General features: G+C 39.4%; 1 protein-coding gene across 5 annotated transcripts in view; it reads left to right on the plus strand.

Annotated features, from left to right (window-relative positions):
* Dync2i1 (dynein 2 intermediate chain 1) overlaps window positions 1-19288 on the plus strand; it is an 80965-nt gene that overhangs the window by 41041 nt on the left and 20636 nt on the right. For all 5 annotated transcript variants that reach the window (XM_004860312.3, XM_087207844.1, XM_021240823.2 and 2 more), the window contains 4 exons: window positions 130-218; window positions 9016-9145; window positions 11945-12117; window positions 13117-13279. In XM_004860312.3, the coding sequence (XP_004860369.2) occupies window positions 130-218; window positions 9016-9145; window positions 11945-12117; window positions 13117-13279 (555 nt within the window). The remainder of the gene's footprint in view (window positions 1-129; window positions 219-9015; window positions 9146-11944; window positions 12118-13116; window positions 13280-19288) is intronic.

Below are 19288 nucleotides of genomic sequence, written 5' to 3' on the forward strand. Positions count from 1 at the left end.
CCCATGCCCAGCTTCAATTTTCATTTGGCTTTGATTCTCATTTTTAACACCTCTTTGAACTCTAAGATGTGAACAACACAACTACTTTAAAGTCAACTTTGTTGATTCTGTGTAATCTATTTTTTTTAGGTAGTGAAAAAAGAGAAACATCTGATGCTTCAGTTGTACCAAAAATTGATACTCCAAGGTTAACTAACTTTCTCCGGGTGGCCTGTCAGGTATACTTTATGTTGTATAGTCTATTCTATGTGTAAGTGCTTAAAGATTTCAATATATGTAGAAGCATAGGAACTACTGAAATCTTGGAGAATTTACAGCTTAGATAAATTAGAGTCAGTTATTCATTTTCAGGTATTATTTTCTTACAAATTATCAATGGTACATTCATTCATAAGCCCTTGTATGCAAAATGACCTGGGAACTATGTATTGCTGGAAGTATGTTTTTAGGTTCTATTATTTAATATTAATTTCTTTTTTTTCCTGGTACTGGGGATCAAACTTGGGACTTTGCACTTGCGAGGCAGGCGGCGGAACAACTGAGCTAAATCCCCAGCCCAATATTAATTTCTTATATTTAAAAATAACTATACACTAAAACCCAAACATATTGTTCACAAAGTAAGCATAAATGTAGGTATTTGAAAATAATAAATTCACGATTTTAAAAATGGATGATAGAAACTTTCAAATTCACACAAAGTAAGGGAAATAGTCTGGCGAATCCACAGTACTTATCGCTTCACGGCCAGTTTGTCTTATTTGAAACCTTCCTCACCTCCCCCTAGCCACCCTTACATGTGATCAATTATTTTGAAATTAATCCAAATCATCATAACTTTTCCTCTGTAAGTATTCACTATAAATCTCTAAACAAATCTATAGAAGCGTTATTACTAATAAGTTCTAATATATTAAAATTTGAAGTAAATGTTCACATTTCCTCAGTTATCTCAAACATTTTTCTATGTAAGCTCAAAATTTAAATATAAAGCAGAAATAAACAGCATAACATTGTTAAACCTTGACATGAGTTATATTATGCCTGCTTGTCAGAGTTAGACTTGTATGAAGCTTGTTTATCCGAGTTAGCTCTGAAAACCTAGTTACTTTGCTCAATGCCATTTTTATATAAGAATCTGTGGTTTAAAAATGTGATTAGACTTCACATAATTTTCCATCCTCAGATTCTGTTTTAGTGTGAGTTTTTAGGAACTAAGACAGCAGTTGGGTACAATGAAATGGGAAGAGGGAAAATGAAATGAATGCAAATGAGATGTAGACAGAGATTGGTCAGCCTGGGGCTATCCCTGACTTCACAGTTCTATATTCATACTATAGGAATGTCTTCCTTAACATCATTCCTGTCCATCCTCACTGAGCATGCCTGGCCCGCCACATACCATTCCTGTCAGTCTTCACTAATTATACCCCAATTGCCTCTCACTATTTCTGTCAGTCCTCAAATCCTCTCCCTTTCCCTTGCAAGCCCTAAGGGGATGAGCCCTTTATTACAATTGTAATGATTTAAAACTGTCTTAGTTACTTTCTTGCTGCTTTGACAAAATACCCAGCAACCACAAGTTAATGGAGGAAGTGTTTATTTTAGCTCACAGTTTATAGAGGTTTCAGTCTGTATTTTAGTATATGTGCTGCTGAAGCAAGCACGAGGCTTCAGTCTATAGTCAGCTGGCTGTAAGATGGGGCAGCATGGCAAAGGGGCATGGCAGAGGAGAAACAGTCCATCGCAGGCAAGAGGGAAACAGCAATGGCACCTTCCTTTTCCTTTCTATCCTGGCTACAAGCCTATTGGTTGGTGCCACCCACACCCGGGGTGGGGCTTCCCATTTGCCACACTGAAAACCATGCTAAACCAATCAATGCACTCATCCATTTACAATCCAGCCACCTCCCAAAAGCCCTATCTGTGAGTACATGAGGCTTTAGGGGGACATCTAGATACAGTATAAGCCATGACAAACACTGACTTTGTCCAAGGGAAAAAGATTGTAGTGGTTATCTGATGTTGATGTATGGTACTGTGTTCATTTAATGTTGTTTGGTATTCAGCCCTTTCTCTGTGATTTTCAGTAGTATATCTGGTGGGAAAATCTCTCAACATTTATCTTAATTGATCTTTTTTCTGTTAGTTTCTAATATTAGAAAGGGTCACGCATTTTTAAAAAATTAATTTTATTGGTACATTTTAGGTATACAGTATAATGACATTCATCATTGGAAATTTATACCTTTACGTAATCTCTCTCTCTTGATTCTTATTTTTTCCCTATTCCTCCGCCCTCCCTCCAACCCCTCCATCCCTCCCTGTTTACAAAGATTTTATTTCCATTTTTTCATTTTCTCATATTAATTCCATTCTCTTCTTTCCTTTCCCCTACCCCTCCCACTTCCCCTTCCCCTTTGCCCCTTTTCTTCCTATTTCACATTATCTATTATACCTTTTAGTCCTTATTTATACTTTCAGTTTCTCACACTAGAGAAACTATTCAGTATTTACACATTTGTGTCCTGTTTATTTCACTTAAGAGTATCGCCTGAGTACACCTCCATTTAGCAATAAATGTCTCTAATTTCTCATTTTTTATGGCTGAGTGGTATTCCATTTTATAAAAAAAACACATTTTCTTGATCCAGTCTCCAGTTGATGGGCATTTGGGCTGTTTCCAAGTTTTAGCTGTTGCAAACTGTGCTGCTATGAACATGGGTGCACATATATCACTGTGGTATCATTCTTTTAATTCTTTGGGGAAGATCCCCAGCAGGGGAATAGCTGGGTCAAATGGGACTTCCAGTCCTAGTTCTTGCGGGTATTTCCATGCTGATTTCCACAGTGCTTGCACCAGTCTACACTCCCACCAGCAGTGGAGCAGGGTTCCTCTTTCCCCACAGCCCCACCAACATTTGTTATTGGTTGATTTCTTGATAGCAGCCATTCTTTCTGGAGTGAGGTGGAATCTCAGCATTGTTTTCATCTGCATCTCTCGAATGACCAGTGATGTGAAACATTGTTTCATGTATTTATTTGCTATTTCTACTTCTTTGTCTGAGAAATGTCTGTTCATTTCAGATGCCCATTTTCGGATTGGGTCTTTAAATTTGGGAGGTCTCATATTTTTAACTTCTTTATAGATTCGAGATAGTAGACCTTTGTCTGAGGAACAGCAGGTGAAGATTTTTTCCCACAATGTGGGTTGTCTCTTCACACTGATGGTGGTTTCTCTTTGTGTGCAGAAACTTTTTAATAAGAAGAGATCCCATTTGTTGATTGTTTGTGCTAGTTCACGGGCAACTGAGGTTTTGTTCATAAAATCTTTTCCTACACTAATGTCTTCAAGGGTTCTACCTACCCTCTGTTCCAACTGGTTCAGAGTTTCTATTTTAATATTTAAATATTTAATCCATGTTGATTTTAGTTTAGTGCATGGTGAGAGATATAGGTCTAGTTTTAATCTTTGGCAAGTTGAAGCCCAATTTTTCCAGCACCATTTATTAAAGAAGCTATCTTTCCTCCAGTGAGGGTGTTTGGCTCCTTTATCAAAGATGAGATGGCTGAGTGTGTCTGGAGTTGTTTCTGCATCTTCTAATCTGTTCCACTGGTCCTCAGGTCTGTTTCTTTGCCAGTACCATGCTGTATTTATCACAGTAGCTTTGTAGTATAGTTTCAGTTTGGGGATTGTGATACCTCCTGCCATGTCTCTATTGCCTAGAGTTGCTTTTGCTATTCTGGGTCTCTTCTTGTTCCAAATGAATTTTTGGATTTGTTTCTCAAGGTCCATGAAGTATGCTGCTGGGATCTCAATTGGAATTGCATTGAATCTATATAGCAGTTTTGGAAGTATGACCATTTTCACTATAATAATCCTTCCTACCCAGGAGCAGGGGATGTCTGTCCATTTTCTGATATCATCTTCAATCTCTCTTTTCAGAGTGCTATAGTTTTCAGGGAAGAGGTCTTTGATTTCTTTCATTAGGATGATTCCTAGGTATTTCAGTTTTTTGGATGCTACTGTGAAAGGAATCATTTGCCGTATTTTTCTCTCAGTGAGTCTGTCATTTGTGTAGAGGAAAGCTATTGATTTTTGTGTGTTGACCTTGTAACCAGCTACTTGACTGAATTTGGTTATTAAGCCTAGAAGACTTTTGGTGGAGTTCTTGGGGTCTTCTATATAGAGTATCATGTCATCTGCAAATAATGACAATTTGACTTCTCCATTTCCTATCTTTATTCCTTTTATTTCTTTCTCTTGTCTAATTTCTGTGGCTAATGTTTCCAGACTATATTGAACAAGAGTGGTGATAGTGGACATCCTTGTCTTGTTCCTGATTTGAGTGTGAAGGATTTCAGTTTTTGACCATTTAGTATGATATTGGCTGTTGGTTTTTCATAGATGGCTTCTATCAGTTTGAGGTAGAGACCATCTATTCCAATTTTTTGTAGAGTTTTTATCATAAATGCATGTCAGATTTTGTCAAATGCTTTTTCTGCATCTATGGAGATAATCATATGGTTTTTGTCCTTGGCTCTATTGATATAGCATATTACATTGATTGATTTGCGTATGTTGAACCATCCCTGCATCCCTGGGATGAATCCCACTTGATCAGGGTGTATGATCTTCTTGATGATCTTTTGCATTGTATTTGCCAGTATCTTATTAAGGATTTTTGCATCTATGTTCATTAGTGAAATTGGCCTATAGTTCTCCTTTTTGGTTGGGTCTTTCTCTGCTTTGGGGATCAAGGTGATGCTTGCTTCCAGGAATGAACTTGGGAGTATTGCTTCCCTTTCAATTTCATTGAAGAGTTATTCAGCAGTGAAGCCATCAGGGCCCGGGCTTTTCTCAGTTGATAAGTTTTTAATTATGTTTTCAATTTCAGTGATTCATATTGGGTTGTTTAGAATTTTTAGGTCTTCTTCATTCACCCTTGGTAATTCATATGTATCTAGGAATCTGTCCATTTCTTCTGTGTTTTCCATCTTATTGGCATGTAGGTTCTGGAAGTAGGTATTGATGATCCTCTGGATTTCTGCTGTGTCAATTGTATTTTCACACTTTTTATTCCTGATTACATGGATTTGGGCCTTTTCTTTCCTTTTTTTGAGAAGGTTGGCTAAGGGTTTGTCAGTTTTATTGATTCTTTTGAAGAACCAACTCTTGGCTTCCTTGATTTTTTGTGTCATTCTCTTAGTCTCCATTGCATTCATTTCTGCTCTGATCTTTATAATTTCCTCCCTTGTATAAGCTTTGGGGTTGTCCTGTTCTTCTTTTTCTAGAAGCTTGAGGTTCACCATCAGGTTGTTTAATTGGGCTCACTCTGTTTTCCTAATATGCGTATTCACTGCTATGAATTTCCCTTGTAAGACACCTTTCATTGTGTCCCATAGATTCTGATAAGTTGTGTTGTCATTGTCATTTAATTGAAGCAACTGTCTGATTTCTTCTTTAATTTCCTCTGTGACCCATTGGTTATTCAGAAGTGTGTTGTTCCATTTCCATGTGATTAAGTAATTTTTGTGGTTTCTTTTGCTATTGACCTCCAATTTCATCACACTATGGTCTGATAATGTACAGGGGATAATGTCAGTTCCTTTGCACTTGCTTAAACATGTTCTGTGAGTGAGTGTGCGGTCCATTTTGGAGAACAACCCATGTGCAGCTGAAAAGAATGTGTATTCTGATTTTGTGGGATGGAAGACTCTGTAAACATCTGTTAAGTTCATTTGTTCAAGAATTTGATTGAGTTCTAGTATTTTGTTGCTTATTTTTCATCTAGTTGATCTATTTGTGACAGTGGGGTATTGAGGTCCCCCACTACTATTGTATTAGTGCTTATTTGATTTTTCATGTCCGTTAGTATTTGTTTTATATAGTTGGGTGCACTAGTGTTTGGTGCATAGATATTTATGATTCTCATATCTTCCTGTTGGATTGTTCCCTTTACAAGGATGTAGTGTCCTTCTTTGTCTCTCTTAATCAATGTTGGTTTGAAATCCACTTGATCTGCAAAGAGGATAGCTACTCCTGCTTTTTTGGGGGTTCCTGTCACATGGAGTATTGTTTTCCACCCTTTAACGTTCAGTCTATAAGTTTCTTTTTCAATTAAGTGTGTTTCTTAAATACAGCATATTGTTGGATCTTGCTTCTTGACCTGTTTTGCCAGTCTATTTCTTTTGATTGGTGAATTCAGACCATTAACATTGATGGTTATAGCTCATGCATATTGACTTATCATTATCATGACTTTTTCTTTTTGTTGGAGTCTCCTCCTTTACATTTAATTTCTTGTTGCGCCTGACAGATTCATTCTACTGGGCTTCCTGGGGTTGTGATCCTCATTGTCTTTTCCTAGCATATTGTCTGTAATTTTTTGGAGTGCTGGTTTGGTATTCATGAATTTCCTAAGATGCTCTGTGTTATGAAAGTATCTTCTTTCTCCATCAATTTTGAAAGATAGTTTTGCAGGGTACATCAATCTGGGTTGGAGGCTGTTTTCCTTTAGGACTTGGAATATGTCACTCTAAGCTCTTCTTGCCTTGAGGGTTTGCATTGAGAAGTCTGCTGTGATTCAGATGGGGTTTGCTTTGTATGTGATTTGTTTCTTTAACTGCTTGTAGAATTTTGTTCTTCTGTTGGATTTCTGGAATCCTAACTATTATATGCCTATGTGTAGATTTTTTTTTTGATCAAGGCTAGTTGGAGTCCAGCATACCTCACTTATCTGTATGTCAAGTTCTTTTCCCCTGCTTGGGAAATTTTCTGCCATCACTTCTGTGAACAGTTTTTTCATGTCATCTGCACTCTCTCCTGTTTCTTCATTGACTTCGATCAGTCTTATGTTATTCTTCTTTGCATCATCTAGCAGCTGCTGGATTGATTTCTCTTGGTCCCTTACAATTCTGAAGCAATTTTTCTTTTCCTGGTCACTAATGCAATCTTATCTTCTGTATCTGAAATTCTGTACTCCCAGTGGCTCATTCTGTTGCATAGACTTTGAATGAAGTTTTTAATCTCCTGGAAATCTATTTGCATCTGTTTTATGGATTCCATTTGTTTCCTATGTTGGAATTCCATCATGTCTCTCATCTCCTCTATTTTTCTTATCTGTGCCCTCTCTACATTTATTAATCATGTTTTTCACTATGGGTGCAATCTCTGCTGTTATCTGAGAAATTATTTCTGATTTTATTTTTTCCAGATCCTCTTTTGTTGCCAGTTCAGGGAGTCCAGGTGGTTAAGTATCAGAGTATTCCATCTTGTTTCCCTTTGGGGTTGCTTCAGGTGATCTGATGTCTGGTTTTGAGACTTGTTTCCATGCCTTCTCATTTCAAAGGTTCTGCTAGCACCCGTGAGGCTTACCTTTCCAGTGCTGGGGGTGGCTCTGCTGCTCAACACTGAGGGTGGTGGTACGGTGGCCTGGAAGGCTCCTCCTTGTTGCTGGGTGCAGAGATATGGCATCCTGGTAGGCTCCTCTTCAGCTCTGGGGGTGCTCAGGGCTGTGGTATGGCAGCCTGGAAAGCTCCTCCTTGGTGCTGGGGGTGGCTCTAGGATCATACTTTTTTTTTTTTTTTTTTTTGGTGCCAGGGATCCAATTCAATCCCCAGCCCCTATTTTTTTTTTTTTTGTATTAAATTCTTTTATTGGTACATTGTAGGTATACAACACAATTACATTTCTCATTGGGAATTGTACCTTTACATAATGCATCTTGGTTCTTATTTTTTCCCCATTCCTAGCCCTCCCTTCATGCCCTCCACCCTTCCCTATTTACAAAGACTTTATTTCCATTTTTTCCATTTCTCATCATTTTTCCTTTCCCTTCTTTCCTTTCCCCTCCCCCTCCCACTACCCCTACCCCTTTGGACCTTTTCTTCCTATTTTACATTATCGATTATTCATTCTAATCATTGGTACATTTTAGGTATACAATATAATGACATTCATCATTGGAAATTTGCACCTTTACATAGTCTCTCTTGGTTCTTATTTTTCACCCTTGCCCAGCCCTCCCTTCAACCCCTCCATTTCTCCCTATTTACAAAGATTTTGTTCCTATTTTTCCATTTTCTCATATTAATACCATTCCCTTCTATCCTTTCCCCTAGCCCTCCCACTTCCTTCCCCTTTGCCCCTTTTCTTCCTATTTCACATTACCAATTATAGGTTTAGTCCTTATTTACACTTTCAGTTTCTCACACCAGAGAAACTATTCGGTATTTACACATGTGTGTCCTATTTATTTCACTTAAGAGTATTGCCTCAATGTGCATCCACTTAGCTATAAATGTCTCTAATTTCTCATTTTTTATGGCTGAGTAGTACTCTATTTTATAAAAAAGCCACATTTTCTTTATCCAGTCTCCAGTTGATGGGCAAATGGGCTGCTTCCAAGTTTTAGCTATTATAGACTATGCTGATATGAACATGGGTACACATATATCACTGTGGTATGATTTTTTAAATTCTTTTTGGAAGATCCCCAGCAGTGGAATAGTGGGGTCAAATGGGACTTCCAGTCCTAGTTCTTTGAGGTATCTCCATACTGATTTCCACAGTGCTTGCACCAGTCTACACTCCCAGGAGCAGTGGAGCAGGGTTCCTCTTTCCCCCAGCCCCGCCAGCATTTGTTATTGGTTGATTTCATGATAGCAGCCATTCTTTCTGGAGTGAAGTGGAATCTCAGCGTTGTTTTCATTTGCATCTCTTGAATGACCAGTGATGTTGAACATTTTTTCATGTATTTATTTCCCAGCCCCTATTTTTTAAGTTTGTATGATGTGGTGGAGCCAAGCATTTATTTGTAAAAATGGATAAGATGAAAAGGTGATTTTTTTAAATACAAGATAACAGATTTTTTTTTTTTTTTTTGATACTGGGGATCAAACTTGGGCCCTTGAGCTTGCACAGCAGGCAGGGAACCACTGAGCTAAATCCCTGGCCCATACAGGTTGTTAATTTACTGTATTTACAAAAGAATACTCACTTGTCTTTGAAAGGTGATTGCCATTTTGCTTGAAGAGGATCGTTTGGCTGCTGAGCCCACCTGCAAGCTCAGGGCTCAAGACCACACCCTGCCTATCAGTGACAGTGCCTCCCAGTTGAACACTGGCCTGCCATTCCTTCAGAGTAAGAGGCCTTTGTGGAACATGGCTTTAATTCTAATTACTAGACATTTATTTTGAAATAGTAACTTTAATATTGCATTCTATTTTAATGTGATATGGTTTACTGTATATAAAACAGGGAGATCCAGTTTCTTTATAACTGAAAAGTGAGTGGTTAGGTTTTTTATTTTAACATGTGTTAAATGCTTGAAAGTTGATTAGAAGAAGAGTTACAGTAATTTCAAGTAGTGAAATTATTTAAATGCTGAAAACTAAAGTTGTCTATAGTTGGTTTAAATCCTATAATCTTTTTCCTCACAGTTACTCAGCTGCTTTTGATTTCTTGAAATAGAATAGAGGAAATGGAGCAGCATGGGAGTGTTTAGGTCAAAATTGTCTTATTAGTTAGACATGTGAGGAGGATGCTTCAGGTTTAACATAAATATACTTAGATTTTTAAGTTTATCCACAGTTATAAAACAAAAAATGGTAAATGGAGCATATGATATCAAACATAAAGAATACTTGCATGTAATTATGTAAATTAGTTAAAAACCTGTAAAGATTAGGTCTTTGTAAGATTAGATTTAAGTTTCTGTAGCTAAAAATAACATGTTGACCTTTGAGAAAAGTGGCTAGCAAGGTATGTTATGGCCATTATGGCACTTGTGTGTGTAAAAATGTGACAGGAAGGGGCGAGGCCAGAAGTTGGTTTCTCTTTTACAGGTTAGGGTACAGATATGCTCCTGGTGACGTGTGAAGCCAGAGTACCTGGTGCTACTTTTTGTAGCATTTCTTCTATCCCTCCTGCTATTTAGAGACAGATTAATGCGTGTTTCTCTGTCCTTTTACATTAACAAAAATGTCACTGTTAATTTAAATCTTCATACTCTTTAAAAATATTTTCTTTATCTTAAACAAAAGAGTTGTCCTGTTAGGAAAAAAGTAATCCATTGCGTGTGTAGTATTTGGTGCACTGACCATACCCCACCCCCTACACACAAAGGAGCAGAAGGGAAGCTGCTCTAATCTCCAGGAGATGATGCAGAGTGGAATGGTCGCCAATATCAAAAAATGTTAGTTATACATGTCTGTAGAATCCTTCAAAAATTAATATATGTCTGTTCTTAAAAGACTAACCACATGCAAAGGGAGTGGAAGTTTTTCTTGTTGCTTATTTTTGTGTTTTAGTAAAATAAATATTGAAATAACAGAAGGAAAATGAGGTTCGGAAGAGAGGGACCTGACAGAGTAAATGGTCTCATCTTTGTGAACTCAGCCCTTGACTCACAGAATGCCTTGATCTTTGATCAAACATAGTGACATGTCAGACCTCACAGAATCTGCCCATCCCCATCATCACTTTTAGAATGTGTCACAGCAGGCACACTTGTGATGGTCTGTTCACTCATTCATTCATTCCACACACAGTGTCTTTTGTATCCTAGGCACCACTGAATAGGACAGGCAGAAACTTTGTCCTCCTGGAACTTTTATTTTGGTGGGTCAAATAGGTTGGTTACAAACTGGCTAAATAAGTGAAATATGTGATAAATTAGAAAGGGATAAGTCCTAAGGAGAAAAATGAGGACAGTGTCTGGTACAGAAGGCCTCGTGATGGGTAGTAACCAGAAGGAGAGTGCGTTCTGAAGAGATTGGGGAGCTTCCTGAACAGAGCATGAGGCCTGGGCACTCCTGTGTCTCATAGAGCCAAGGAGATCCACAGAAGATGAGGTTAGAGTGGAGACAGCAGGTCAGAGCTCCTGCTGGCCTTCCAAATGTCAGATCTGCTAAAACATAGTGCCTGTGTTCCTAAAAATCATCATATCTTGGAAATTTTCCAGTAAAACCCAGAGAACTCATGGGGAAATGGGTCAGAGCTCAGCACTCAGAAAACTTTGTCAGTGTGTCGTAAGAATAGAAAGGTAGTACATGTGGTAGCTTTTGCTCATGTTAAGTGGTTAAGAAGCACACAACTACTGTGTCCCTTTGCTGAGGGGGCTGAAGTTTGCTGTGGAGGTGGCCCTGAGTCTGCAGTGTGAATATGGCAAGGGGACCTTTGACCCTGGGTGTGGAAGGAGAGGGTCGCCCATGCAGTGAGCTGAGGCGCTGGTGGGTGTTTGTGGTATGTGCATGGTGGGTGATCCTGTGCAGTTTTCTGGGTTCAAGTACCTCCCAGCAGTACTGTCTAGTTCTTCTTTGACTATAAAGTTCTTGCCAGACTCTTACTTAATATCTCTGTATTTCTTCACTTTTATCTGTGTCTTTTGCTGACTTGTGGGGACTGTTGGGTGAGGCCAATGCCACCAATCACTCACTAGAACCGAGTCATGTCTAGAGAGAGGCTCACTTGTCTCTAGCACTGAAACACAGCTGTTTGCTGCATGGAACCCTGAAAGCTAAAGAGCTCTGAGGTGCCCAATAGAGGTGTCCCAACACTGCTGAGGCAGAAGGGCTGCTTCCGGCCATTCCCAGTGTTGCCCACCATGAGGTTCTGCCCCAGAACACAGGCAGACCTGGGCACAGGCAACCTGGTTCCTTGGGAGTTGGGAGTTGTTGGCAGACAGGAGGAAGCACTCTGCCCTGGCTGCGCTCCACCAAAGCTGATTTCTCTTCAGCAGATTGCAGTGTTGGCTCGGACAGACCGCTCAGGTACAGGCTGTAGCCTTTCATCAAAACCCAGATTTCATTGTTTCAGTTTTGGAAGGATCAGGTTTGTCTATTCATTAACTTGAGATTTATTTCAGTATTCTGAAATGTATTAATTTTACATAGAATCTGGCAGATCACTAAAATGCAAAATTATTTTTCTTATCTCCAGATCGGAAAGTATCCTGCTTGCATGCCTCTCAAGTTCAGAGACAGACAGTGGTCTCTGTCCATGATTTACCTGGAAAGGCATTTGCCCAGCCACTGGACCACAGATACATCCTTTGCGTGTGGGATATCTGGCAGCCTTCAGGGCCCCAGAAGGTTCTGATATGTGAGTCCAAGGTACACTCGGGAGAAGTGTGGGTTTGCTGAGTGGCAAGGAGGGGGGTGGACAGTGGAGGCACAGAAGATAGAACACAGGGATAGCCGAGAACAGCAAAATGGTAAAGGCCAGGGCCTGCCTCATAGCTCCCTCAGCTGTGCTACAAGTGTGACAAGATACACCGGTGTGTTTGCCTTGACTCTAGAAATTCTTGGTTCAAAGGATCGATTCAGACTGAGATTATCATGGGGCAGTTGAGAATAGAAAATAAATGTAGTTATGGGCTCAGTAAAAACATCCACGTACCTGAGCGTAGCTCTGAGGTCCTAGAAGTGTCCTTTTCTGGCTTGCATTGTTTGGGTCCTGGATATTTAGAGATTTTGAAAACTGTGCGATTTCTTAGAAGGGTTTAAAATGCTCTATGACTTACTCAGAGCACCCCCGCGTGCACACACATGCACACCTTTGCATGTCTCTGGCTTGGAGTTACTGACAGACCCCATGGGAGAGCTACCCTTCATGTTTCTTCCACTTGATTGGGAAAACACCCCATTTACATGTTGACCTCAACACCACTGCTTCTCTCAAAGCCACAAAGAAGAACTTGAACAGGTGCTAGTTTAGGGGCTTGAATATAAAACCTTTTTCCAGTACAAGATATAAATAAAATGACAAAGCATGAAATTTTCATTTGGAGATGAATGGAAGGGATAATGGAACATTTTGTGTACTCAGATGTGTGCCAGACACCTTATGTTTGTGATCACAATCCTACAGGGTGAATTTGTTACCCCTCCTTTATATTTGAGGAAACCAACACCCAGACGAGTTAATAAGTCTGATTTATGTGCAAAAGTCTATGTTCTACTTACTCCACCCCACAGCTTCCTGGAGTAAAGATTTTATGGAGCATCCCTCAGGGTAAAGTGAAAGGTGCCACAGGCTGTAGTCAGTAAGCTGAGCTTCTGTGAACACAGCCTCATATGCTCCAGTCATCTGCTGTCTGTTTTTCTTTTTAGGTTACATGTTGCTGCTTTAGCCCTTTTAAAGCATTTCTGCTGTTTGCTGGAACTGTGCATGGCTCTGTTGTTGTGTGGGATTTGAGAGAAGATTCTAGGATACATCAGTATGTGAAGCTGAGCGGTTATTCTTGGACATTCAGGATGCCCACATTTTCTACTGGTCAGTATCACTGGTCTCCCAATCATGTGTCTCTAGAAAAGCCATAACATGGGGCCGGGAGTTTAGCTCAGTGGTTCCACCGCCTGCCTCGCAAGTGCAAGGTCCCGAGTTTGATCCCCGGTACCAAAAGAAAAAAAAAAAGAAAGAAAGGGAATAGAAAAGCCATAACAGATTTGAGGATGAAATCTCAAATTCATTTGCGTTTATTCATTCAGATTATCTAGAGGATAGGAGCCAAGCCATGGGCAAAAGAGGCATTTGGTAAATAGAAAAAAAAAAGCAAAGTTCATTGAAGTCATCCTTACCTAGTAGCCAACAACAATTGGAATTTTGTGTAAAATTTGTGGATTCCAAAAATCCTTTGAGTTTTAAGTTAGCTTAAGGTATATTGGTATGTGTATAGTCCTGTGGCATAGTTCACTAATACTTGAAGTAGTAAAATCAGTCAATTTGTGGAGGATGGAAAGAGAGAACAACTGGACTTCCTGGGACCCTTACTTTTACTCAGGTGAGCAGTTCCACTGTGGGTGACCATGCAAGTAGTAAGTACTTCCTGTGTCTATTACTTTGTCCGAGTGCTCTGTATACATCTGCTCACTTTACTCTCGTAAGGGCCCTGTGTTCCAGGCACTCAGAATCATGGAATGTTTGTTTAAGGCCAGGCTGACTTATGGGACGCTTTAATCAAACTGAAATTACCTGACACCATCTACCTTCCTATGAAGGAAGGAATCGAGATTCCGACTGGAATCTCGTCGGCCAAAAGCTCAGGTGGAGGCCTCACTCAGTCACATTCCTTCCTCTGTCTCTGTGTCTCTGGTCACACTTGGAGCGCACCCACACTACCCTACACAACACTATACCAACACATGGTATCTGTATCACTCTTTTCCACTGGCTGTTAATCTGTTTTCCATTCCCGTAGTTGTACTTTTTCCAGATGTTGTAGGCATGGAATTGTACAGTAGCCTCATGCATTTGGGATTCCTCTGTACTACTGCACATTGCAGAAGTCTACCCCTCCTTTGCTGAATGGTGTTCTGTTGAACCCGTGTTACTCAGTTCCCCAGTAGATGGACGGTTGGTTAATTCCACTTGTTCGTAATTATGGTTAGTTTGTACCTGGCTACCTGTGTCTGTGTGCCTATACCATTTTACATTCTCTGCAAAATATGAGAGTTTCCAGTAGTCTACATCCTCCCAGTACTTGGTATTATCACATTTTTTGGAAAAACATTTTTTAGCTTTTGTAGTAATTATGTGGTGGTATCTCATTGTGGTTTTGACTTTCATTCCCTAATTACTAGTGAGGTTGAGCATGTTTTCATGTGCTTATTTGCCATCCATATATCTTTGTTGGTACATCTGTTCAAATGGTTTGCCAATTTTTTATTGGATTTTTTTCTTATTAAGGTTTTTTTGTTTTATTTTTGTTTCTACTGGGATTGAACCTGGGGCCTCATGCATGCTAGGTAATTAATTGCTCACATACCAGCTGTCATTTTATCCCCTTTTTGGTCTATTTCTTTTATTTATTTCTGATTAGGTATTTTTATTTGATTTTATTTTGAAGAGATTCAATTGGAATAAGAATATTGAGTTTTGGTTGTATTCTGCTTCATGCTTGTATTTGGGGGGACAGGAAGAATTTTCATCAGCTGAAATCCTTTGATTTGTGTCTTAGTAGCTGTGTATGGAGTCTGACTTTTTCTGCTGCTAGACATTCTGTAGATGGATATTCTAGGTCAAAGAGATTTTCTCTGTTAATTGGAGGTGCTTTTCTTTATATTATTTTTTATTATATTATTACTTTTATTGGTACATTTTAGGTATACAGTATAATGACATTCATCATTGGGAATTTGTACCTTTATATGCTCTATCTTGGTTCTTATTTATTTCCCCATTCCCCTGGCCTCCCTTCAGCCCCTCCACCCCTCCCTATTTAGAAAGACTTTGCTTCTGTTTTTTTCATTTTCTCACGTTAATTCCATTCCCTTCTTTCCTTTCCCCTACCCCTCCCATTTTCCCTTTGACCCTTTTCTTACTATATCACATTATCTATTTTACCTTTTAGTCCTTATTTACATTTTCAGTGTCTCACACCAGAGAAACTATTTGTATTTATACATATATATCCTATTTATTTCACGTAAGAGAATTGCCTCTGTGTGCATCCATTTAGCTGTATATGTCTCTAATTTCTCATTCTTTATGCCTGAGTAGTACTCCATTTTGGATGTGCTTTTCTTTAATGGAGAGTGTGGTGGTGGATGCTGAGTTGGTATGTCCCTTAGCCTAGTTTTTTGTTTTCTGGGGCCCTGGGGGTTGAACTCAGGGCTTTCACACTGAGCTACATCTCCATTCTTTATTTCTTATTTTGTAACAAGGTCTCACTACGTCAGTAGGTTGGCCAAGTAGGACTTGAATTTGAGATTCTCCTGCCTTAGCCCCTCAGAGTGCCAGGATGAAAGGTGTACATACCACCACACTCAGCTCTGGTAGTATTGGTTTCGCCAACACCTGATTTTCCTCCTCTTCCAGGCTGGTGCTGCCCTGAGATGCTCCCTTGTGTCCTTTCACTTCCCAAACCTTCCCTTAGCTGTGAAGGGACCATGCGACTCTGGCCTCAGATTGAGGTTTCCCTTTCTGAGGTGATTTTGTCTAAGCTTCCTCAGTCTTTTTTTTTTTTGGCTTAAGTTCTTTTATTGGTACATTTCAGGTATACGATTCATTTCCATTTATTACTGGGTGTTTGTACCTGTACATGATGTATCTTGGTTCTTATTTTGTCCCCATTCCTAGCCCTCCCTTCACCCCCTCCACCCTTCCCTATTTACAAAGACTTTGTTTCCATTTTTTCTTTTTCTCATAATTTTTCCTTTCCCCTTCCCCTCCCACTTTCCCTACCATTTTAGACCTTTTCTTCCTATTTCAAATTATCAGTTATTTATTTTAATCATTTTAATCCTTATTTACACTTTCAGTTTCTCACACCAGAGAAACTATTTGGTATTGACATATGTGTGTCCAATTTATTTCATGAAAGAGGATGGCCTCAATATGCACCCAATTAGGTATAAATGTCTCTAGTTTCTGGTTCTTTATGGCTGAGTAGTACTCTATTTTATAAAAAAACCACATCTTCTTTATCCAGGTTCCAGTTGATGGCCACTTGGGCTGTTTCCAAGCTTTAGCTATTACAAACTGTGCCACTATATAACATGGGTGCACATATATTGCTGTAGTATGATTCTTTTAATTCTTTTTTTTTTTGGAACCAGGGATCAAACTCGGAACCTTGTGCTTGTGAGGCAGGTGGCTCAATCACTGAGCTAAATCCCTGGTCCAATTCTTTTAATTCTTTTGGAGAGATACCCAGTGGGGGAATAGCTGGGTCAAATGGGACCTCTGGTCCTAGTTCTTTGAGGTATCTCCATACTGATTTCCACAGTGGTTGCACCAGTCTGCACTCCCACCAACAATGGAGAAGGGTTCCTCTTTCCCCACAGCCCCACCAACATTTGTTATTGGTTGATTTCTTGTTAGCAGCCATTCTTTCTGGGGTGAGGTGGAATCTTAGTGTTGTTTTCATCTGCATCTCTCAAATGACCAGTGATGTAGAACATTTTTTCATATGTTTATTTGCTGCTTTTACTTCTTTGAGAAATGTCTGTTCATTTCAGATGTCCATTTTTTAATTGGGTCTTTAAATTTCGGGGGGGTCTGATTTTTTTTTTTTGTATCAGGGATTGAATTCAGGTCCTTGTGCTTCTGCAGTAGGTGGCGAAACCACTGAGCTAAATCCCCGCCCCTGGGGGTCTGATTTTTAAAGTTTTTTATATATTCTAGATATTAGTCTTTTGTCTGAGGTACAGCTGCTAAAAAATTTTTCCCACATTGTAGGTTGTCTCTTAGCTCTGTTGGTGGTTTCTCTTGCAGTGCAGAAGATTTTTAATGAGATGAGATTTCAGTTGTTGATTCTTTGTTAGTTCCCATGCTACTGAGGTTTTGTTCATAAAGTCTTTTCCCATGCCAATATCTTCAGGAGTTCTACCTAACTTATCTTCCAGCAAGTTTAGTGTTTCTGTTTTAATATTTAGATCTTTAATCCACTTCGATCTTAGTTTAGTGAAAGATGATAGGTATGGGTCTAGTTTTAATCTTTGACAGGTTGAAATCCAGTTTTTCCAACACCGTTTATTAAAGAGGCTATCTTTCCTCCAGTGAGAGTGGTTGGCTCCTTTGTCAAAGATGAGGTGGCTGAGTATGTCTGGAGTTCTTTCTGCATCTCCTAATCTATTCCACTGATCCTCAGGTCTGTTTCTTTGCCAGTACCATGCTGGTTTTATCACAGTAGCTTTGTGGTATAGTTGCAAGTTAGGGATTGTGATACCCCCTGCCATGTCTCTGTTGTCTAGAATTGCTTTTGCTATTCTGGGTCTCTTCTTGTTCCAAATGAATTTTTGGATTGTTTTCTCAAGGTCTGTGAAGTATGCTGCTGGGATCTCAATTGGAATTGCATTGAACCTATATAGCAGTTTTGGAAGTATGGCCATTTTCACTATATTAATCCTTCCTACCCAGGAGCAGGGGATGTCTGTCCATTTTCTGATACCATCTTTAATCTCTCTTTTCAGAGTGGTATAGTTTTCAGAGAAGAGGTCTTTGATTTCTTTCATTAGGTTGATTCCTAGGTATTTCAGTTTTTTGGATGCTGTTGTGAAAGGAAGTATTTGCCCTATTTTTGTCTCAGTGAGTCTGTCATTCGTGTAGAGGAAAGCTATTGATTTTTGTGTGTTGACCTTGTATGCAGCTACTTTACTGAATTTGGTTATTAAGTCTAGAAGACTTTTGGTGGAGTTCCTGGGGTTTTCTATATACAGTATTGTCAGGTAAAAGGGCCAAAGACCAAGACCAGACCAGGCCACAACAAGCCTTTATTAGAGGAATAGATCTGCCGGGCTGTCTCTGAACAAAGGAGAGACAAAAGCAATATGGCTGGGGCAGGGAGAGTCTTTTATAGAGACTGGGGTGGGGTTTGTAGGGGCTGAGGCGGGGTTGACTGAGGTAGTGACTAGGGAATGGAGGAGCCGGTGATGTCACTAGGTGGTAGGAGGTGAGTGAGTATTAGGTTACTCTCTAGGTGGGAACAGGGGCATGCTGGGAAGAAGGGTTTGTTCTTTGGTGGGAGCAACCATCTTGGCATGATGTCACACAGGGGAAGGGGCAAGGCACCATAGGAAGAGGGCAGCTACTATACCTAATAGCTGCTGAGGTGGTGGGAGACCTATCAAGTATCATGTCATCTGCAAATATTAACAATTTGACTTCTTCATTTCCTGTCTTTATTCCTTTTATATTTTTCTCTTGTCTAATTGCCATGGCTAATGTTTCCAAAACTATGTTGAATAAGAGTGGTGATAGTGGACATCCTTGTCTTGTTCCTGATTTTATTGTGAAGAATTTCAGTTTTTGACTATTTAGTATGATACTGGCTCTTGGTTTTTCATAGATGGCTTTTATCAGTTTGAGGTAGAGACATCTCTTCCAATTTTTTATAAGGTTTTTATTATAAATGCATGTTGGATTTTGTCAAATGCTTTTTCTGCATCTATGGAGATAATCATATGGTTTTTGTCCTTGGCTCCATTGATATAGCGTATTACATTGATTGATTTGCATATGTTGAACCATCCCTGCAGCCCTGGGATGAATCCCATTTGGTCAGGGTATATGATCTTCTTGATGATCTTCTGCATTGTATTTGCCAGTATCTTATTAAGGATTTTTGCATCTATGTTTGTTAGTGAGATTGGCCTATAGTTCTCCTTTTTGGTTGGGTCTTTCTCTGCTTTGGGGATCAAGGTGATGCTTGCTTCCAGGAGTGAATTCGGGAGTATTGCTTCCCTTTCAATTTCATTGAAGAGTTTAAACAGTAGTGGCAGTAGTTCTTCTCTAAATGTCTTGTAGAATTCAGCAGTCAAGCCATCAGGACCTGGGGTTTTC

The sequence above is a fragment of the Heterocephalus glaber genome, unplaced genomic scaffold, assembly GCF_053883595.1.
Source record: "Heterocephalus glaber isolate CG9 unplaced genomic scaffold, H.glaber_assembly_v1.0 deba00000818, whole genome shotgun sequence".
Lineage (NCBI taxonomy): Eukaryota > Metazoa > Chordata > Mammalia > Rodentia > Bathyergidae > Heterocephalus > Heterocephalus glaber.